Source organism: Loxodonta africana, chromosome 24, assembly GCF_030014295.1.
Source record: "Loxodonta africana isolate mLoxAfr1 chromosome 24, mLoxAfr1.hap2, whole genome shotgun sequence".
Taxonomy (NCBI): Eukaryota; Metazoa; Chordata; class Mammalia; order Proboscidea; family Elephantidae; genus Loxodonta; species Loxodonta africana.
Window position 1 is genome coordinate 43266012 of NC_087365.1, and position 22981 is coordinate 43288992.

At 47.2% G+C, this 22981-nt stretch overlaps 1 protein-coding gene across 2 annotated transcripts in view; it reads left to right on the forward strand.

Moving 5' to 3' along the window:
* Positions 1 to 10083: 10083 nt before the first annotated feature.
* TOX2 (TOX high mobility group box family member 2) overlaps positions 10084 to 22981 on the forward strand; it is a 156017-nt gene continuing 143119 nt past the window's right edge. For both annotated transcript variants that reach the window (XM_023550263.2, XM_023550264.2), the window contains exon 1: positions 10084 to 10182. In XM_023550263.2, the coding sequence (XP_023406031.2) occupies positions 10084 to 10182 (99 nt within the window). The remainder of the gene's footprint in view (positions 10183 to 22981) is intronic.

The window sequence follows — 22981 nt, forward strand, 5'->3', positions numbered from 1 at the left end:
TAAACAATGTTAAAAGGGTTTGACAGCGAACACCAGTATACTCACCACCTGGAATTCACCATTACCATTTTACTATATATATTCTTCTAGCCATTTCTCTATCAATCCATCTCATCTGACATGTTTCAAATTGCAGAATTCTTTCACTTTCCCTAAAATACTTCAGCATGCGTAACATTAATTAGAACGTGTTTTTCTTTTGATTTGAAATTTCCAATCAACAAAACATATGAATCTTAAGCGTATATTCGTTGAGTTTTGACAAATGCATCTGCCTGTGTAACTCAAACCCTTATTAAGATATAGGTCGTTGTGATCACTCCCAAAAGTTTCCTTATGCTCTTTCCCAGTCAACACACACACACACACACACACACACACACACACACACACACACACACACACACATCTTGTTACTTGCTTTACACTTACCTTTATAACAAAACTGTTTTCCCATGTTGCTTCCTAATCTTCTTGGTAATTCATTCTTCTGTCCACTCACTCAATTCATTCTTTATTTAGCCAGCGTTTTCTCTGCCCCCGGTGCTGGGGACGTGATTCCATTACTAGTTTGAATCTTAGTTCCAGTGTTTGCTAGGACAGGCCACCTAACCTCTCTGAGCTCCCTTTTCCTTATTTGTAAGCTAGGGGTGGTGCCATTAGCCATGACCTCAGAGGGATATGGGGAGGATTAGGGGAGATAACACATGTCAAGCCTTTGTTGTTGTTGTGTGCATTGAGTCCATTTAGATTCATAGAGACCCTCTATGACAGAGTAGAACCACCTCACAGGGTTTCCTAGGCTATGGTTTTTAAGGGACAAGATTGCCAGGGCTTTTCTTCTACAGAGCCACCAGTGGGTTTAAACTATCGACATTCCAGTTAGCAGCCGAGCACTTAACCATTGTACCACCAGGGCTCCTTACTAAAAACAAAACCCGTTGCCATCGAGTCGATTCTGACTCATAGTGACCCTATAGGACAGAGTAGAACTGCCCCAGAGGGTTTCTAAGGAGTAGCTAGAGGGTTCAAACTGCCGATGTTTTGGTTAGCAGCTGAGCTCTTTCAATACTATGCCACCAGGGCTCCAAGGGCTCCTTAACCAAAAACCAAAAACAGATCCATTGCCGTCAAGTCGATTCTGACTTGCAGTGATCCTATAAGACAGAGTAGAACTGCCCCATAGATTTCCAAGGAGTGCCTTGTGGATTCAAATTGCCAACCCTTTGGTTAGCAGCCGAGCTCTTAACCACTACATCACAAAGGCTCCTTGGTGTACAGGAAATGCTCAGTAAGTATAGCCAAAACAATTTAAGGAAACTCTGTGTCTTGAGGGAGCCCGCGGCTGAGTGATTGCTGTCAGCACTCCAGGGCTGTGAAACTCTTCTGCTATGACAATTAGCCAACAGTTGTCTGTGTCCAATTTTTGGGCATTAAAAACCACACTGCTCTGAACATCTTTGGACCAGGACATTTAGGCTTCTACAGAAGGATTTCCCAGGGCTCATGCCCAGGAGGAGAATTGGTGATGGTGGTGATGGTGGTGGTAGGGGTGTCCAAGGAGTTGCACACCTTCCTGCATTTTATTTTCATGTCCTTGTCCTGATGTTCCCTTTAAGGGTGGACTGTTTAGAATGGCAGCAGCAGTTGGGAAGTAGCCATCACCATGAAGGCTTTGTCAAATGTCTTCTTCAGGGTAAGAAATAGCAACCAACCCTATCTTGATTCTCCTTGGCCTAGCCTGTACATCTCTGAGGCTACTGCAGGTAATGGAGAATACAGAACCAGAGGGGTGGGTAACCAAAGTGGGGTATCCTTATCCTTAGAAAGGAAAAAGGTGAGCAGACATTCTCTTGTGGAAATGAAGGCACCATAATATCACACATTCCTGAGTGGCAGGCAGCCCACCCCTGTTCAGAGCTGAACCAACTGAAGATCGATTCAAGGGCAGTGCCAAGAGGCACTCACCTCTTTCACCTGCCTAACTCTACTCAACCTAAAATGCCCAGCTCAGCATCACCTCCCCCAGGGAGCCCCCTCTGTGGTCCCATTCCACCTCGTGCTCAACTCTGTTATAGTTACCACACCATATTTTTAATTGGCTATTTACTTTTCCATTTCCCCAATTCATCAATGAGCTCTTTGAGAACCCAAATCATGTCTTGATCATAATGGAATCTACCCCTAACACATGCTCAAAAATATTTCTCATTTATTCATTTAACCAATATTTGCCAAACAGCTACTAAGTACCAGGTATTTGGCAAACATGGGTTAAATTAATAAATTTACATATATTATCTTTATTTTTAAAAATGTTTAATCTTTTTTAATCTACTTGCTTTAGAAAATTTGGAAAGTGGAGGAAAAAGTAGACTATGAGGGAAAAAAACCTAGTTCTTTCAAAAAGCTAACGAAGTAGACAAACCTGAAGCATAATTAATTAAGAAAAGAGGGGGGGAAAAGCACAGGTAATAGATACAGTAGAGTTTTTTAAATCATAAGATAGTGCTAAAAACACCTTTAAGCCAATACATTTGAAAAGTTAGAGGAAAGGATCAATTTTCTAGAAAAGTACTTTTTACTAAAGTTAAAAAAAAAAAGTTTACTGAAGAAAAATATGACAGAATGGTCCAATTACAATTAAAAACGTTATCAAAATTCTTCCCCAACTCATTAAGCAAAACCAGTATAACGTCGATAAACAAAGCTTGGCAAAGACAGCACAAAATTTTAGACCACTCTCAATTATTATTAACATAGATGCAAAAAATCCTAAATGTAGTAATTGCAAATTGAATTCAGCAGTGTATTAAAAAACAAATTACAACCAAATAGAAGTCTCAGCAATTATTCCAGGAATGCAAAGATGGTTCAACATGCATAATATGTATTAATATAATTGTTAGGTTGTTGTTAGGTGCCGTCGAGTCAATTCCGACTCATAGCGACCCTATGTACAACAGAACGAAACACTGCCCGGTCCTGAGCCATCCTTACAATCATTGTTATGCTTGAGCTTATTGTTGCAGCCACTGTGTCAATCCACTTCGTTGAGGGTCTTCCTCTTTTCCGCTGACCCAAGCATGATGTCCTTCTCCAGGGACTGATCCCTCCTGACAACATATCCAAAGTATGTAAGATGCAGTCTCGCCATCTTTGCTTTCACGGAGCATTCTGGTTGTACTTCTTCCAAGACAGATTTGTTCGTTCTTTTGACAGTCCATGGTATAGTCAATATAATTAATAATATAATATATATGAAATAAAATAATAAATATAATACATCATAATAATAGATTAAAATATATACTCCAGATGCTGAAAAAGCACTAGTAAATTACCAAATGAAAAAATAATCTCTTTGCTGACTAGGGATAAAGGAAAACTTTATTAATTGATAAAGACTGTTACCAAAAATTTACAGTAAGTATCATGCTTAATAGTGGCATATATGAAGTTTGTTCATAGAAGTAAGGAACAAGACAAGAATGCCTGATATCATTGCTTCCCTATTACAGTGGTATTAAAGGGTTGGGCAATGCAATAAGAAAAGACAAAGAAAGAAGAGGTAAGATGATTGGAAAGGAAGAGATGATTCACTTTCTCTGTTTCTGTCTTTCTTTTTATTCCCTCTTTCTCTGCAGATAGCATGATCATCTACTCAGAAAATCCCAGAGAGCCTATGATAAAACTGTCAGAACAAATAAGAGAGTTTAATAGGTTTCTGGATATAAGATAAACATTCAAATCTTAGTAGTACTCCTATATACCAGTAATAACTACGAAAATGTAACAGGAAGTCTTCGTTCACCACAGCAACAAAAATGATAAGGTATCTAGGAAAAGGACTAACAAAATATGTGCAAGACTTTATAAGAAATTTGCCAAACATTGCTAAAAGAATATAAAAGAAGGCACAAATAAGGGGATATATAATAAGTGCAGAAATATGTATATATCAATGACTATATATATATACGTTGTTATGTGCCATTGAGTCGATTCTGACTCAGTGGCTCTATATGACAGAGTAGACTGCCCCACAGAGTTTCCTAGACTGCAATCTTTATGGAAGCAGATTGCCAGGTCTTTTCTCCCATTGAGCCACTGGTGGGTTTGAACCACTGACCCTTCCATTAGCAGCTGAGTGCTTAACCATTGCACCACCACGGTGCTGTCTTTCTCTTGCCCTCCCTACATCCCTCTCCCTTCCTCTATCTCTCTGTGGATTGAAATATCTTTTATAAAAAAATTACATTGTCCACAAGTTAATTTAAAAAATTAAGTGTAATTCCAATCAAAACACTAACGGGGATTTCTTTTTAGCATAACCTCACATTTATATGAAAGATCAGAGAGAGACAGAGAAATCTAGTGGTTACAAATGTGAGCTTTGGAGACAAGCTAGCTAGTTGCAAATCCTGGCTACACCATTTACTAACTGTAGGTAAGTTGCTTGATTGTTCTGTGCCTCAGTTTCTTCATTTGTAAGATAGGGATAATAGTAGCTTTACCTCATGAGGTTGTTGTTGAGATTAAACAAGGTAATAGATGCACAGTATTAGCACAGTGCCTAGCACACATCTAGCCTTCAGTGACCCTTGGCTGGTGTTAGCTCTCCTTTTTATTTGCCCCTAGATAGATGTACATGGTAGTTTCTTTTGTTTTGTTTTTTGTTATTTTTTTTTGAGTGGGGTTCATTTATGCCTAACTCTTCTTAGTTCTCTCTCTTTGTAACTAGCACATATTAACATACAGGTGTGCGTATGCCAGAAAAAGGTAAGGAGACTTGAGAATTCTCAGGGAATATATTCCAGATAGTTCACCCATTACAGACTCTTTATATTGTAAGACAATCTACATGATGTAATTTAACCTCATATGTAGCCTGCTGTACTAGGAACATGGATTTCAGGTATGGATTCCAGCTCCAAGAAGTCCTGGCTTTAAAGTTTTAGAAGTGCTTTACTAGCTATTTTCTTACTGCTTCTCACAACAAGCCAATAGGGTAGGCATTGCCACCTGACTTTGCAGAAGTAGAAACTGAGGCTCAAAGGGGTACAGTGACTTGGCTAAGGTCAAACACGTTGTCAGGGACTCCTGACTTAGAGTCCTTGACGTCTCACCCAGTGCTCTTCTTGCGGCGTGCAGGGGCCTGTGTGGATCATCTTGTGCCAAATTCTCTGTCACACAGACCATATATTGGTCCATTTGTTCTTTTGTCCTGCAGACATTTTTGAGTGGTAGTTATGGGCTGACTTGTCCAGTTGTCAGAAATACTCCACAGGTTGGGGTGCTGTAAGGGGGTACAAAGGCCAGGCACCCAGGAATGTCCAGCTGCTGTCCCAGGCAATAGCCACCCACCTCAAGCAAGTTTCTGAAGGAGGTGCATGCATGTACACATGCGTGTACACATACACAGGTAGCTGGAGCACCCAAGGAAAGTGGAGTTTTGCTTCATTATTAGATAGACCTGAGACTGCAGCAGACACTACCAGTCCTCCATCCACATCCCCACAAACCTTACCATTCCAGCCACCACTGGACATGAATCTCTTGGCCCAAGAGCTTCTGCTAGTTGCCAGAGCCCCATTCTGTCTGCCAGACTGAATTGCCTGGAAGTTAAGACCCCTTGGGAAGATCTCTCAAGCGAAACAGATGGGAGTTGTTGGGTAAAGACTCAAATTCCCTTGCTCCATAAGTGGAATAACTCTGAGGGGCTTGCTCTACAGTGTTTTCCAGAATTCTCCAGTGGAGTTAAGCTCTGGTTGCCCAAAGTGGCAACTTGCTTGATAACAAACCCTTTATTGGCTGTCTTCCTTTTCCTGCCTCACTTCCCAGGTCCCCTACCTGTGTGTCCTGGGATCACTCCCCCATAAACTATTTGCACAGGAGTCTGGATCTGCTTCTGGAAGAACTCAAAAGAAGAGAGATGAGCTTTACCCTATGGACCTCCATTTTCCACACCCTCTCTACCTTCACATGTCCCCCATTCCAAATCAGAGTCAGATTTTATGTACTCTGCCTACTGGGAAGGAAGGAACAGAGAGACAGATATGGCTGGCACTCACCCATATGAGCTGGATTGTGACTGTTCCCACTGAGCCCCGGAATCAGAACAATTTGGAGGGCTTCTTCTTCTGGAGGGCATGTGTGTGTATGTGTGTGTGTGTATGAGTGTGTGTGTGTGTGTGTGTGTGTATAGACAGGGTTCTTGAGAGCTCTGCCTCCCCTAGAAGTGGACATGGAGCATCTGTGTGGGTTAGCCCTGCCATAGTCACTATCGGCACCAAGAAGAGCAAGCCACGGTCCCTGCCCTGGAGAAATGTGGTAATTGCATTTTTACACTTCAGTGAAGTCGTCATGGATAGTCCTGTGTACAGAATCTTGGAGCACTGATTTGGAATTATGGAGACGTCCTCACCAAAGAGGTATTACTTGAGTTGTGTTGAGTCTTAAAGAATGAGTTGGAATTTCTTGGGGTTTTCATGGCTAAAGGAAGAGAATAGGGTTAAGTATGCCCAGCCCCTTCAAGTGTCTGCCTGGAAGTGACTTACACACTTCCACTCACATTTTGTTGGCTAAAGAAAATCACACTTTAGGTGGGAAAGGAAGTACCCATGAGGAGAGAGAGATGGAATATTCATGATCAGACCTGAAGATTCCCAGAGTTGGATATTTAGCTTCTCTGAGGAAGCTATTTTTTTTTAGCATTGGTCATTTTGATTTTAAGTCAAGACTTTCCCCAAATAAAGGGGTCATAGATGTAGTGGGACTCATTTCTCGCTGGAATCTCATGGGTAAGTGGATGCATGTATATTCTGGCTCCACGGCTATTTATCGCGCCAGGATCTGAGAGTTGGAAGATTCACTAGGGGACACTCTGTGCCCCTGACCTGGGCTGCTACTGTGTGTGACCAAGCTGGCCTGAGCACCCTCCACTGAGAAGTCCTGCAGTGAAGTCCAGCAGGAAGCCATGCAGGCCCCAGAGCTTGGGCTTGCTCTTTCATGTTAGCAGTTGATTAGGTAGGAACTTGGTGACTTAATTCCCCCACCCCAGCCTCAGTTGTTGTCCTTAGGAGGAGAATGGGGCTTGAGCCCTCCTCTCTTCTTCTTGGCCACATGTGGAGTCTTTGAGAAGGGAAGCCCAGGCTGCCGTATCAGGTCTGTGATGGTTAAGGTTATGTGTCAATTTGGTTAGACCATGATTCTCAGTGGTTTGGCAGATATTAGGTAATTACCCTCTAGCAGTTCGAAACTACCACCAGCTCCAGGGGAGAAAGATGTGGCAATCTGTTTTCATAGAGGTTTACGGCCTTAGAAACCCCATAGGGTCGCTATAAGTTGGAATAGACTCCATGGCAGTGGGTTTATGTATATATTTACATATATATATTTCAGACCTATATTGTTGAATAACAAATCATTCCAAAACTTCATGGTTTAAAATAACAACAATCGTTTATTATCTCTTGTGGTTTCTGTTCATTTCAGATTCCGGAAGAGTTCAGCTGGATGTTTCAGGGCTTCTCCTGTGATTGCCGTCAGACAGTGGAAGGAGCTGGAACAGCAGAGGGCTGGGTCAGCTGGGTACTGGCTAGCCATTTCCTCTTCATTTAGTCTCAGGATCTCTGCATATGGTCCCTCTGTGTGGGTTGGTGGTTTAGGGCTCTGCAGACAAAGGTCCCAAGAGATGGAGCCAAGCAGAAGCTGTATTACCTTGTATGACTCAGCCTCAGAAGTCATGCAGCATCACTTCTTTCACATTCTATTTGTTAAAAACCATTCACTAAACCCCAAACTCACTGCTGTTGAGTCGATTCCAACTCATAGCAGCCCTATAGGACAGAGTAGAACTGCCCCATAGGGTTTCCAAGGAGTGGCTGGTGGATTCCAACAGCTGACCTTGTGGTTAGCAGCTAAGCTCTTAACCACTGTGCCACCAGGGCTCCACTCACTAAGGCCAGCCCTTTTCAAGGGGAATGTTATTAGGCTCCACCCCTTGGGTGCAGTATCAAAGAGTTTGTGGACATGTTTTAAAATCACCCCACTATACACATGGGTTTGCCATGAGCCAAAATCGACTTGATGGAAACTAACAACAATAACATACTGGCAACAAATAGAATATAAAGAAACCATTTATAATAGCCTCAAAAACATAAAATGCCCAGGACTAAATCTAATACAGTATACGCAAGATCTCTACATAGAAAACTCTAAAAATTACTGAGGGAACTTAAGAAAAATCCAAAGACACCTAAATAAATGAATGACATACCATGTTCATGGATAGGAATACTCAATATTGAAAATATGTCAGTTTTACCCAAATTGACCTAAAGATTCAACATAATCCAGCAGGATTTTTGTGTGTGTGGAAAAAGAGAAGCTAAAATTTCTATGAAAAATGCAAAGGTTAAGAATCACCAAGGCAGTCTTGAAGAACAAAGTGGGTAGACATTCTATGGCATATTAAGAGTTATTATAAAGCTATGTAATTAAGACAGTGTGATAACGGCACAAGGAGAGAAAAATAGACTGATGGGACAGAATAAAGAGTTCAGAAACTTCAGTGAAATGGGTAAAGAAGGTCTTTTCAATTAATAATGCTGGGTCTGTTGGATATAAAGATGGAAAAAAGGGAGAGGGGCCAATGGGAAATTCCGTCTGATGAGATGTGCTAATGGATTTCTAGAAACAATGACTGCTGAAATTTATGTAGAAGTTCCTTCCTGCCTGAGCTGTAATGTCCCCGTGGCCCTCAAGCCTTCAGTGAAAACTGCTTTCTACACGTATCTTGTGTTAGTGGATCTTTGTGGCCACAAATAGTGGTCCTAACTTTAGGCCAGGACCAGCAAAATCCAAGCAGCAGTTAGAAGCTAAGGTCCAAGCTAACTCCTGAGTGGGAAAGAGGCTCATCCCCTTTTCTCCAGATAACATTCCACGCCATGCAGCTGCCCAAGAATCCTCATTCTGACTACCTCTGTCTCCTTCTGGCCCTCTTCAGGCAGGCATCAGGGATGTGAGGGAGCTAGAAGCCAGGGAAGTGGGTGGAGCAGTCCATGGGGGGTGAGGGAGGTAGACTGCTAGCGTAGACAATTAGTGGATTAAAGAGGAGGAGGAACAGGCTAGGTGACTGCAGTGGTGTGAGGGGCTAGGGGTCGTTTTTATCTGAAGGAAAGAGCCTGTTTAACATCACCTCCTTATCCTGCTGGGGCAGCCATCCGACCTCCTTCCTCCGGAGGTCCGGAAGACCTACGTAGTCCGAGACCCTGAAGGGGTGGGGGTGGTGCAGTCTGGGACCCCGTCTTGGGAGCTTCTGGCTCCAGGCCTTTCCTATGGCCCCTTCCCTCCCTATCACTAAGGATAAGGGAGATTCTTTTGCCTTCTGCCTAAGGTTTCAGACCTGGATCTTTTGGGGCAGTGGAGCCCACCCACCTGGACCTCTATTAACTGATGCCGTAAGTCCTTGCTTCAGTTTCCCCCATATGGAACATGAACGCTCAAACTCCTCGGGGCCCCTCCCGCGATGACTGGTATCAACGGGATACAGAGGGAGGGCATCCTAAAATCAGCCTCAGGCGCTGGGCCACGTCCCCTCCCTTGCCCCCGCTCCCCCGTAAGGCGGTACACACTTCCGCAAATGTTCCTGTCACCCCCACCACCACCTCCACGTCGTTTGTGGCTCAGGTCGCCCCAACTATTTAGGGTGGAGAGTGTCTCACTTCTGGGGAGGGCTGTTCTACAGGCTTCTCCTTCCCCTCACCATTGGTGGTGAAAGGCAGGACAAGGACAGGCGTGCAGCCCCAGCGGACCCCCAGGGGCTGAGGGCCAGCGGGAGGACTCGGCGGCGACCCAGCCCGGAAAACAGACCTCCCCGCCCAGGCCCGGGCCCCCAGCCCTCTGCGGCGCCAGAGGCCGGAACAATAGCGCGCGGGCGGGGCGGGGGCGGGGCGCACCTCCCGGCCCCGCCCCCGGCCCGCCCCCCGCGCCTGCACTCCCGCGCACACTGGCTCCCACCGCCGCCCGCCCAGGCACTGCCCGCGGGAGCCGCCGCCGCGCCGCGCCGCGCCCGCCATGGACGTCCGCCTGTACCCCTCGGCGCCCGCGGTGGGCGCACGGCCAGGGCCCGAGCCAGCCGCCTTGGCGCACCTGGACTATTACCACTGCGGCAAGGTAGGCGGGGGCCGGGGCGGGGGCGAGCGGGCGGACCTGCCCGCGCCTTCGGACCTTGGGCGGGGCTGGAGCGTCCCGGGCTGGAGCGCAGGGCAGGAGTCACCTGGCGGCCCGGGACACACGGGGGCAGAAGTCTGCGGTGTGAGCACGCAGGACACGCACACATCAGCCCCGCCGACGGGCACATGCCACTCACACAGCCACCCTCGTGGTTACATTCACGCCCTGAGTTCGGGTCACAGGCAGAAGTCACCCGACAGCCACCCACATGATAACACGGTGACACTCACACTCACCCACGTCCCCCCGACAGCCGCACATCCATACAGAAACCGACATACAGTGACCCCCTGTCACACGCAGAGACCTACTTACATGTCTTACGGTCCCACACAAGTCACTCTGACAGTCATTTATACACAATGACACAGTCACTCGCCCACACGCACTGTCACACTGCTACATTCAAGCCACCCATTCACACACACTGGTGACACACCGTAGCATGCCCCCATCCTCTGTAACACCGAGTCACAACTGGGGACGGTCACACAAAGAAGTCTTTCCGACAGTCACACACGCACTCATAGTGACCCACACAAGCGCACAGGCACACACAGCCACCCTGGACGGTGGATCTCAGACACATAAGTCGCCCTGACGGCTTCGCACTTACACACGGACACACGGTCATATCCAGGGACCCCGCGCCGTCCCTCACCTCCCCCCCGCCTCCACCTCGGCCGTCCACTCTCGGGCCAGGGTTTTAACTTCTCGGCGCTGCCGTTGCGCACTAATTGGGGCCGTTTACTAATTGGCCGTCATTGCCCCGCGGGGCCTCGGATTCCGAGTTGGCGACGGCCAATGGCGGCCTGCGCCCTCCGGGGAACGGGGAGCGGGGCTGCACTCCCGGCTGGGGCTGCAGTGACGGATGCCCCTCCCCCCACTTTCCGAGCTAGGTGCCCCCGTGTTCCCAGCCAGGTTGGTGCAGCTCCGGGCGCCTCCTCCCGCGATGGAGCTCGGTGCCAGAACCCGGGGCAGAGCGTCCGCCGGCGCCCCCAGCCCTGCTCAGCCGGTGATGGCTAAGTGCTGCTGCCCGGTCCAGTTCCCCTTCCGTCGCCCGGGAGCTAACTTTCAAACTTAGTTACGAAGCCAGCCCATCTGTACGTCCGCGGGTCGGTGCGTCGGTCCGGGGCTGGTCAGGGCCGAGCGCGGCTTTTCGTCACTCGGAGCCCGGATTGAACGGCGCGCGTGGGTTTCCCGCGGCCCCGGCGCAGACGCGCGGGCTCCGTGGCGCTGCGTGGTGAGTGCGCGTCGGGTGGCTGGATCAAGCGGCTCTCCCGGGGTCTCCTCCCCACCCCCTATGAGTTTTTCGCAGAACCCCTTGCTGTGGGGGTTCTGCGGGAGGGGTCGTCCCCGCGTAGGGCCAAGTCTCGCCGAGTGCGTCCCCAGGCCTAGGGGAAGAGGCTGCTGGGGTCGCTGGGCAAAGCCTCCTTCGCAGGTCGCCAGAACGGGGGTCCCGGGCCACGCGGGCGTGGGGTGGTGTAGGGGCAGGAATGGGCGGCACTGTGGTCTCGCGGAGGGTGGGGGTGGTTATCCTATGTCCCGTGACGGGCGAAAGTTAGAAGCGAAAAGGGGGCATGGTGTCCCCAAGAGAAGGCCAGTTCTCGGCTGCTTCCAGTCTGAAGGAGGGAAAATGGATTAAAAGTGGGAAGGAGAGGGAGGTTGCATGTGGGGACAGCCGATCTGCCTTCTGCCTTGGCTGTGTTATTTTCTTTAAATATGAAGTTGGCAAGGCTCCAGCCCCTGGTATGGGGGCATGGGTGGGGAGTGGGGAATTGTGCTCCAAACTCTGGGTAGGTGGGGGTTTCACCAGGAGTGCTGTCTTTGGGGGTGGTGTTTCTGTAAACCCGGCCAGAGTGGGCCCTTCCAAATCGGGGCCTCTGGGTGGGGGACCCAGCAAAGGCCTCTGCTTTACTCTGATGCTCCCTGAACCTCTGACTCAGCACCGAGAACCAGTGTGAAAACGGGTGGAGAGGGAACGGAGCAGAGTGAGCAGCTGGTGACTCTGGTTTCTGCCTGATACCTAGTGCCCCTGGCCCACAGTGGGGGGTTGTGCCCAAGGTGGGGGGGGGTGCTCCAACTGAGAGCCACCTGGATTGGTGAAAGGAAGAAGGTCTGACCTTGCCCTTGGTTGTGAGACCTGCTTCTCAATCCAGGCTGTGGCAGGGTGAGGTGGGGGAGGTCACTTGGCTCAGTTGAGCCGGGTTGGGGGGGTGTGGGGGGGCCAGGGGCAGATGTCTGTTGGAAGCAGACTCTGAATGGGCCTGGCAGTCAGTGGTGGTGGTGGTGGGGCACTATGGTGAGCAGGGGGTCCTCTTCTCAGGCCCCGGAAGCTGATGGGGGCAGGGAGGGAGGTGTCCAGGCTCCAGCCTTAGAACTCATCACTGTCAGAGCTGGAAGAGAAACTGAGGTCCAGGTGCAGCTGTGACAACACTTGGGGCCTGCACTCTGGGCTGCAGAACCAGGACACAGCCCACACATTGGGGGTTCAGTCCTTGGAGTCCAGAGAGGAGCCTTGTCCCTACAGGGTCCCAGGCCTGAGAAACAAATGGGCAAACATTTGCCCTAGGGATGCCAGATGACCACAGGGCAGTTGACTTGGAAGGGCTCTTGGCGACTGTCCCCTTAGCGACCGTCCCCTTGGTGACTGACCCCTTAGCAATCCACTGTACAGATTCCCAGCCTCTTTAAACCAAAGTCATGGACAGGGGTTGTTCTTTGGGTATCTTTTGTTTGAGAAGATACACAATGACAAAAAGCTGCTGTGGTTTTATTTTTGCTTTGAAATAGATGTTTTATTAATCATAATAATGTTTGCATTTGAAAAATAGCTTACTAGATATGAGGCAGGCGCATTATTTATTTAATGTAATAATGGTGCTTAGTGAGTATAGGGGTTTGTGGCCCTGTGGCCCCCAAGATTCCCTCCATCTTCCTTGCTTCAGAGAAGGGGAAACTGAGTCACAGAGTGATGTACTCAGAGGTTACATAGCAAGTGCAGAGCAGAGCTGGAGCCTGAACCCAGGCTTCTTGATTCTCAGCTCGATACTCTTCTGACCTCCCGGCAAGTCTCCGTCGTGGTTTGGGAGTCAGGGGGCTGTGGTATTGTTTCTAGGGCAACTTTAGATTGTCTTCTTCTAGATTTTGGCAAGGTCCTTTACCAGGCTGGGGCGTTGCTGGGGGCTCCTGATACAACCCTCTCTGGGGATTCACTGCAGACTGGTATAAACTGGCCATTGGAACTGGGCAAACCTGAGTTCAAATCCCCATTTGTGGCTTTGTGACCTAGGGCAAATGATATTTAGCTCTGTCTTCTTCTTTTTTTTTTTTTTTTCTTAATTGAGGTATGATTTACATACAACAAAATGCAGATTTTAAACACGTAGTTCCATGAGTTTGGCCAATATAAACACCGTGTAACCACAATTCCAGTCCAGCTAGAGAACATTTCCATCAGCCCAGAAAGTTCCCTCCTGTCCCTCCCCAGTCAGTACTCCCTTCCCCATCCCCCAAGGCAACCACTTATCTGATTTCTATCACCAATGCTTTATTTAAGTTCTAAACCCTCCTATGCAGCATATATATTGTGGCTTCTTTTTGCTTAACATATTGTCTTTAAGATTCATCCATGTTGTTGCATGTATCTGTCATTTGTTTTTATTGCTAAGTAATATGACATTGTATGAATATAACAAAATTGGTTTATTCATTCACCTGTCTGTGGACATTTGAGTTTGTTTCCAGGTGGGGTGTTCCTTAGTTATCTAATGCTGCTGTAACAGAAATACCACACATGGATGGATTTACATACAGAAATTTATTTTCTCACGGTTTAGGGGGCTAGAAGTTCAGATTTAAGATGTCAGCTCTAGGGCATGGCTTTCTGTCTCTGTCCACTCTAGGGCAGGTCCTTGTTCCTTGGTTCCTTGGTGATCTTCAGGTGGTGTGGCCTCTGTCTTCCCGATCTCTGCTTGCTTCTCTGCTCAGTTAATATCTCAAAAGAGATAGATTTCAAACACACCCTGTACTAATGCTGCCTCATTAACATAACAAAGAAGCCCATCCCCAAATGGGATTATAACCACAGGTACAGGGTTAGGATTTATAACACATATTTTGGGGGGACACAATTCAGACCTCAGCGTGAGCCCATTCCAAATAAAGCTGCTGTGAATATGCTTATGTAAGTCTTTTTTGTGGGTTGGGCAAATTATTTAATATCTCTGAGCTTTGGTATCCTCTTGAGGACAACACTGCCTACCTCTGAGGTTTGGGAGGGTTAAGTGGGGTGATGTAGGTGATGTAGGCTAAAAACTAGAAAAGTTTTTGGCACACACCAGCTACTAATTACAAAACAATATCAGCCATCTGGGATCTTTTCCGGTAAGAGGCTTAGCATCTCTATTTCAAGCATCCTTCATCCCTGGTCCAAGCATCCTTCAAGGCCAACCTGGGTACCACCTTCTCCATGCTCCATGGCCAGCAACCTTCTCCTTTCTTCTAGGCTCCCCCAGGCACTGGTACTGCATGGAATGTGGCATGGTCCGCCATCCATCATTCTATCAGTAAATATTTATAGAGCACTTCTCTGTACCAGGCACTGTACTCGGCAGCTGATGGTGCAGGGACTCAAATTGCTGAGCATTTTAGATGGAAAGTAAATAATTGCTGTCTTCTGGAGTTTACGTATTAATGGGGGAAGTCGTAAATATACAGGTGACATATATGGTATTATGAACGATGGTAATACAAATATGTAGAAAAATGAAACAGGGGAAAGGGTTACGGGGTACCAAAGCCTGGGGGTTGTTGGCAATTTTAAATAGGGAGGTTGGGGAAGAACTTGTGGTCTAGACCAGTGTTTTTCAAATTTTGGCCCACATTTTTAAAACAGATTGCTAGGTCTCGCCCCCAGAAATTCTGATTCAGCAGGCCTGGGTGGGGCCCTGAGAATCTGCATGTGTAACAAGCTCCCAGGTGATGCTGCTTGCTGCTGATGCAGGGGCCACACTTGGAGTAGCAGCGGTTTGGTGGTTTGTGCACAGGTTTTTGTGGACTCCGGCAGACAGGAACCACGGCTAGGGCCTGGCAGAGAGCCTGACCCATAGTTTCCTGGAGAATGTGTGCTGTGGGTGTGTCAGTGATTCTGTGCTTCCCTTACGCAGCTCAGTGCACAGCGTCCCAGACCTGGATGGGGATTTAGACCAGCTTGGTGAATGAATGATTGGAGCCTCTTTTTGACCAGTGTTCATCACGTGGGTTCTTGCCTCACCTGGACTTGAGATACTTGAGGGTGAGATCCCCACGCTTCTTTCTGCAGGGGTACAGGTGGCTGTGGATGGAGGGAGCCCTGGGCGTGATAGCTTTGAGCTGAGGTGGCTGGTCTCATGGAACTCTGAAGGGCCACCCGCTTCTCTGTTAGGAAGCTCTTCTTTACTGTCCATCTAAATGGATCTCCCTTTGCATGTCCCTGGGGGTCATGGAGCGATTACCCCATAAGCAAGGTATACATGGGCTTATTAGTGCTTACTTACCAATCTGTAGTACACAATTTCATTTAAATGGGGTGAAATTGTGCACTACAGATTAGTAAGTAAACACAATTAAGCCTGTGTGTACCTTGCTTACGGGTTAATTCACCTCTGCTGGGATCCTTGTTCTGGGTCTCCAGAAACACACTTTTGTACCTTGCACATGTCAGGAGTGCCAACTCAGGCCTGGCACTGCTGTCCCCAGTCTGCTGGGTGACTGCGAGCATGTCAGTGCCCCTGTCGGGGTCCCTGCTCTCCCCTGTGCAATGGGAAAGCAAATCCGTGACCATCAGCCTAGTGGGATGGGAGCTATGGTGTGGAAACAGTGAAATAGAGGCTGGAAATGGCCTTTATAACTGTAGAATGTGGTGCACTTGGGAGGGATGAGGACAATGCTTTTGGAGGAGCTGGGCCCGCCTCTTACTTTTGTATACCCAGAGATGGCCTGGTGCATAGTATGTGCACAACAAATATTAGCTGAATGAATGAATGAAGTTGGACCTGGCTGGTTGTCCCCTTATGGCATGAGGAACTTGGCATCTGCTGGGCTCTTATAATCTGGAGACTTTGTGGTGAGCACATTGTATCTAGGGCAGGGCGGGGGTCTGGAGCCTTGTGGCTGGCCTGATACTTCCAGAGGATCTTCTCCGCGTGGCCCAGAGGACATCGTCCAGCATGTAGAGCAACCAGCAAGCAGGGAAAAGCAGCTCTGAGGCTGGGCACATGCAATAAGCCCCTCCCCTCCTCCTTCTAACAATCCCCTTGCAGTGCAGCTACCAGCCCTGTGTCGTTCTGTAGGATGGTGTATTTTGCTTGCCTGTTTCCTAGAGCTGGTTTTAGAATTTGGAGGCAGTGTGGATTCTGGAAACCAGCAGATGTGGGTTTGAATGCTACCTTCACCATCATCAGCACGGGGAAGTTATTTAACCCCTCTGTGCCTCAGTCTCTTCATCTGCAAAATGGACATTTGGACTCCTTCTTCACGGGGTTGCCTTAAGGGCTGGAGGTTACACAAATACAGCACTTGACACCAGCAGTAAATGCGGCTTTCATTTCCATTCACAAAGAGCAACACAACTGAAAGTTACAACGCAAAAGGAACCTGCTTTTCAGCACCAGCTGCCAGAGGGAGGACTGGAAAATGCTCCCACAGCTGCCCTGTCCAGTTCTTTTGAGGGAAAAGGCTTGGCTTTCCTAATATTGGGTGTTTGCCATCCTCCATCTCTGGATCTGATTTTTCTGGGCTTCTGGTTTGAAGGGAGCTCTGGTGGTACAATGGTAGAGGTCTCTGCTAGACTGTTCGAGATGCTGAATCAGGAGGGAACTGCTCTTTCCTTAGCATCTTTTGTTTCCTTCTTGAATTTGTGGGCGAGAATATGGGTTTTGGAGGGAGACAAAACTGGTTCACATTTCCAGCTGCTGCACTGACTGGCTTGGGTTAGTCACCTCGCACCTATTACTTAACCTGTCTAGGTCTCAGTTTTCTCATATGCACAAGGGGACAATAATGCTGTCTTAGTTACCTAGTGCTGCCGTAACAAAAGTCATCAAAAGTGGGTGGCTTTAAAGAACAGAAATGTATTTTCTCATAGCTAAAGAGGCTGTGAGTCTGACTTCAGGGCGTGGCTTTAGAGAGGGGTCCTTCTTTGTCTATTTCAGCTTCTCATAGCTGCCGGCAGTGGTTGACATCCGTGGGCTTGTAGATGTATCTGCTGTGTGTGTGTGTCTTCCTCTACAGTAGTGTCATCCCCCTGTGTCTGTCTCTGTGTCTGTCCTGCTCTTTTTATAACTCAGAAGTGATTAGGTTTAGGACCCACCCCACTCTGGTATGATCTTATTGACATAACAAAAGACAAACCCCTCCTTCCAAACAGGATCACACCCACAGGTATAGGTACCAGGAGTTCAGTACGTCTTTTGGGAGGACACATTCAATCCATGCCAGATGCCTCCCGCATGTTGTTGCTGTGAGGCTCAGATTAAAATAACAGATATGAAAGTGCTCCCTAATCTAGAACAGTGTTTTTCAACTTGAGCACTGTTGACAGTTTGGATTGGATAATTCCATGTCGTGGGGGCTGTCTTGTGCATTGTAGGATGTTTAGCAGCATCCCTGGCCTCTACCCACTAGGTGCCAGTAGTGACCCTTCAGTCTTAATGACCAAAATGTTTCTAGTCTTTGCCAAATGTCCCCTGAGGGGAAAAACCACCCCTGGTTGAGAACCACTGATCTAGACAGTGTGATGCAGGCAAGCTAGAAGATGATGGTACTGGCTGTGGTAGAGCTTTGAGGCCTACGCTTTCTGCCCAGCATTTTGGCTCTGTGTCTCACTCTCAGTTATGTTCTGTATCCACGTGATCCACAGGCATCTTATTTACGTGGACCAAACCCTACATGGTGATTCTTCTGGGTGGTTTGGGAGCAGCCATAAAAACATATGGTAAGTAATTATTAACTTAATGAGTCGTGGTAAATTGTAATTTTATATCTTAGGGAAAAGATGCTGTATAAACGTGGGATAATAAATTTTGATCAGTTATCCTGATGCTGAAACACACTACTGTACAGTTACGATTTCTGGTGCCTGCTCTAATGAGCAGTAAGGCTGTGGTTTTTCAGTACTGAATTATCTGTTTCCTGCTGGGTTTCTCAGATGTTCAGCAGGGTTTTATGGAGTACCTACTACACGTTTGATGCTGGGGATTCAGCTCCGTCCTGAAGACTTAATTACTCAACAGGAAACCTTTGTTTATTGGATGAAAGGCTGTGTGGCCCGGTAATATATTGGCTCAAAATGCAGAAATAATTAAATATATAATTGTATGTGTCTCATAACAAAACCCAGAATCACATGCCAAACCCTGTTTTGGACACTGGGGATGAGAAAGTGGACAAGGTGTGCGCCCACCCTCTTGAAGCTCTCAGCCTAATTGGTGGAAACAGACACTTCTAGAAACTGATACTGGCAGTGCAGGGATAGGAGGGCTGAAGGGCAGGTAGGTGTGAGGCATGATGGGAGCCTTCGGGAGTGGCAGTGCCAGGGGTGGGGGAAAGTTTCACATGGCGGAGTCTTACAGGAAATACCAGGTAGGCTAAGTGGGGGGGGGGGGGAGGTGTGGTTGAGTGGTGGGAGGGTGTTCCGGGCAAAGAGAAATGCAAAGGCTTGGAGGGGGGTTTGGGAATCCTGCCAGCTGGAAAGGGGGAGTCCTACCTAGGTGGGAGCTGGGAGGCTGGCAGAGACAGTCTTAAAGAGCACTGCATCCCAGCCTGTTGGTTTGAAGAAGAGGAGTGCTTTGGAACCAGAAGTGTGGTCCAGAAGTGTAGAATGTTGCGCATTGCTGAATTCTGGCTATTCTCAATGACTGCCTCTTGGTTTTCTGCTGATGGAAAAATTGAATGACTTGTGTTTGATGTCCCCCAAGTAGCCAGCGATGCTCTCCTTCTCAGACTTCAGCATGCCTCAGAATGATGTGGAGGACAGGTTAAAACACAGATTGCTGGGCACTACTCCTAGAATTTCTGATTGGCTTGGTCTGGAGAGAGGCTGAAATTTTTGGTCTGGAGAGAGGCTGAAATTTTGCTGACGCTGCTGGTCCGGCGACCACACTTTGAGAACCACTGCTGTAGACTAGAACATGGGAAGGTTTTCCAGCCTTGCCTTTGGACAGTAGGGATCTCTTGCTGCCCTGGAGCCTGTATCCCTGGCTCAGACACAGTCAGGTTCCTGTAGATTCCTGTCTTCTTCAGCCCTCTGTAGGTCTGGGAAGAGTCTCCTTTACCTTGGGGACAGTCTTACATTGGGCTCCCTGGAAACAGACAAGTGCTGCATGTGGAAGGTTTATTTTGGGGTCAGCGGGGGAAGTTCTTGGGAGGTGCACCTGTACAGGCATGAGAAGAGTGTGATTGGGCAGAGGGAGAAGCTGGCTTGTAACATGGTTACTGATGGAAACCAATTCCACACGGACCTCTGAAGCTGGATGGCTCTTCAGAGTTGTACCAAATTGAGGCAAGGGGGCTGCCTTTGATTCTGGTATTATCCAGTCATTGGCTACAGGCATTTCCCTTCAGGGAGGCAGTTCCGTGTGTCAGAGAGCAGTTCTCAGTGGGGTGGGGGGCAGAGCTGTGAGCCCAACAGTGGATATTCCCAGCAGTTGGGAGATGAGTGTGTACAAGGGAGGCTGGAGGGAGCACCACAGTATCCATTTCAGGGAGACACATCTTGGGGAGAAAACTCACTTTTCCTTGGTTCTCAGGAATTCGAGGGCCAGCATGTGGATGAGTTCTAGCGATTCTGAGTCACGTTCTGAAGATTATTCTCTGTCTCATGAGATTGCGAGTGATGCCCTCTGTAGGAGATGCAGGATAGGTCTGAGTGAAGAAAAATGATAATTAAAGGAGTTTTCTGGGGCTCAAGATTCTAGAGTTCTTGAGCTAAGATCACACATTTTCCTGTGTGGTAGGTAGGAGGACTCCAGATTGATTTCTGAGGAGCTACTGGCCATGCCCAAGGGACCTCTGTGCAGGGGACCGTGGCCTTTTCTTTGGTCTGGAGTCCTGTCAAGTTCTTCAACAAGAGGCTATTTGGCCCTACCCCACTCTGATGAAGAGCAGTGTCTGTGACTTTGGTCTTCACCATTCTCTTCGTGTTCTCTGAGGTCCCAGGAAGCTCAGAGGCAAACTTAGAATCATAACTCAGTATATCATGGCAAGTCTTTTGTTCATTAACTCACGATTTCATCTGGAGTTTTTTTTTTTTTTTAATCATTTCTCCCCTTTTTCTTGAATCCCTCAATTCTTTTTTCTAAGAATTGATTTAGTTCTTTATAAAATAAACAGAAATACTTTAAAATATAAAGGAAAGAGATGGAGTTCTTTCACTCTTTCCCTCCCCGCCGCATCCTCTTCCCTAGAGGTAACCACTGAGGAGTTTAGCGTGTGTGGTTTTCTAGTCATATCCATTCTTCAGCTGAACACTTCTCATACGTTGATGTATTTTTTTCTTTATGTAATCACTGTTTTTATTTCCCAGAATTCTGTATTGTTTCTTGATTGATCTCATCACATAGTAGCCTGTTCTTTTCTATGGATAAGTACATGAATACCTTGTACGTTTATGAGGATGACAATTTTTTAAACAGTTAAGAATCATTTTAAGAATTATGTATATATGGAATCAAATTGACGACAGCAACTCGACAGACTAGATAGGAACCTTAGGGAGCAGTGAGTTTATGTTAATGGGGGAGGAACAGCTCAGAAAAGGAGGGTGAGAATGGTTGCACAACTCGAATAATGTAATCAGTGTCACTAAACTGTACATGTAGACACTGTTGAATTGGTGTATGTTCTGCTGAGTATATTCTCAACAACAAAAAATAAAATAAATTATTGAAACTGTAGGTATAAAAGAATTCAGAGGAATCGGATGACCACCAACTCCCAGCCTCTTCTGCACCTCCCCAGCCCGCTGAAGCAAGGTGTCCCCTCTCTAAAGACCTTATGAGGCTTTGGGAGTTACCTTGCTAAAAATCAAAACTTTTGTTACCTGCATTAACTTGGTGGTTAGCTCTTCTGTTCACTTTTAGACCTCTCTTTTGTGCCATTTTTTACAAATGCCTGGTGGTTCTTAGTTGACATATTTGTAAATGGAGGTCTATATTGATCTGTTTTGTGTTGTGCATTGTGTGGGCAGACGGCGTGAATGTTGATTGTAAGTGTCCTGGGTGTGGTGTGTGGATAGAGACTTGTAGCTGGGGGCTTCTGCTTGGGGGTGGTACAAACTCAGTTCAGGTTGGGTATCTCTGCCCCTCGTGTAGGCCAGCGGTTACCCGGGGGCCCTGGTGCATCTACTTTTCCCGCCGCATGTCCACGGGGCGGGGGAACCCCAGAGGCAGATCTCTTAGAGAGCTCTTCTCCCTGGCTTTAGCCTGAGGGTAGAACCAACAGTCAGCTCCTATGAGCTGACCTAGTTGTTTCGTGGGCCTCCAGTTACTTATCCTGCCCAGAGCTTCTAGCCCTGCTACCTCTCTCTAGAGATTTTTTTTTTCCAGCGGGGGGGGGGGGGGGGGGGCTCATTTAGGGAAATAAGTTTTTTTTTAATAATTTTTATTGTGCTTTAAGTGAAAGTTTACAAATCAAGTCAGTCTGTCACATATAAGCTTATATACACCTTACTCCATACTCCCACTTACTCTCCCCCTATAGAGTCAGCCCGCTCCCTCCTTCCAGTCTCTCCTTTCGTGACGGTTTTGCCAGTTTCTAACCCTCTCTACCCTCCCATCTCCCCTCCAGACAGGAGACGCCAACACAGTCTCAAGTGTGAAATAAGTTTTTTAGATGTCATGTATTGGTGTGCTGGTTCCTTAGTGCTGTTAGGTTTAGATGTGTCAGTCTGCTTACCTTCCAGCAATCTCTTAAATGCTTCTGAGCCCTAGCACTTTCTTGTCTTCTAGAGCTCTTATGGATTTATTCATATATGTATATGTATATGTGTGTGTGTATATACACACACACCCCCACATTACTAGTTGCTGTCCAGTTGACTCTGGTTCATGGTGACCCCATGTGTCAGAGTAGGACTGGGCTCCATACGTTTTCAGTGGCTGATTTTTGAATGTAAATCACCTGGCCTTTCTTCCGAGGCACCTCTGGGTGGACTCAAACGTCCATCTTTTTGGTCAACAGCCAAGTGCATACTCTGTACCACCCAGGGACTCCAAATATATATATGTGTACATATTTGTTCATATACACACACATATACATATATACATATTTACATCTATGTATGTGTGTGTGACACCCTCCCCCCCCGCCCCCACATACAAGTTTTGGAGGGTGGGAATCATTCTACTAGGGCTTAGAAGAGAGGTTAAAAAAAAAAAAAAAGTGTGTGTTCTGTCAGCCATCTTGAACAAAAAGTCCTATCTCAGTGATTTTTATTTTTTTACTTTTGTGGCATCTTATGGAATAAAAAACCAAACCTGTTGCCATCAAGGCCGTTCCAACTCATAGCAACCCTAAACGACAGAATAGGGACTGACTGTCTCATAGGGTTTCCAAGGAGTGACTGGTGGATTCAAACTGCCAACCTTTTGGATAGCAGCTGAGCTCTTAACCACTGCGCCACCAGGGGTAGGGTACAGGTAAGGAGAATTTTGTTCACTGGGGGTTCACCGCATCTTAGGTTCCTTCACTCATTTAA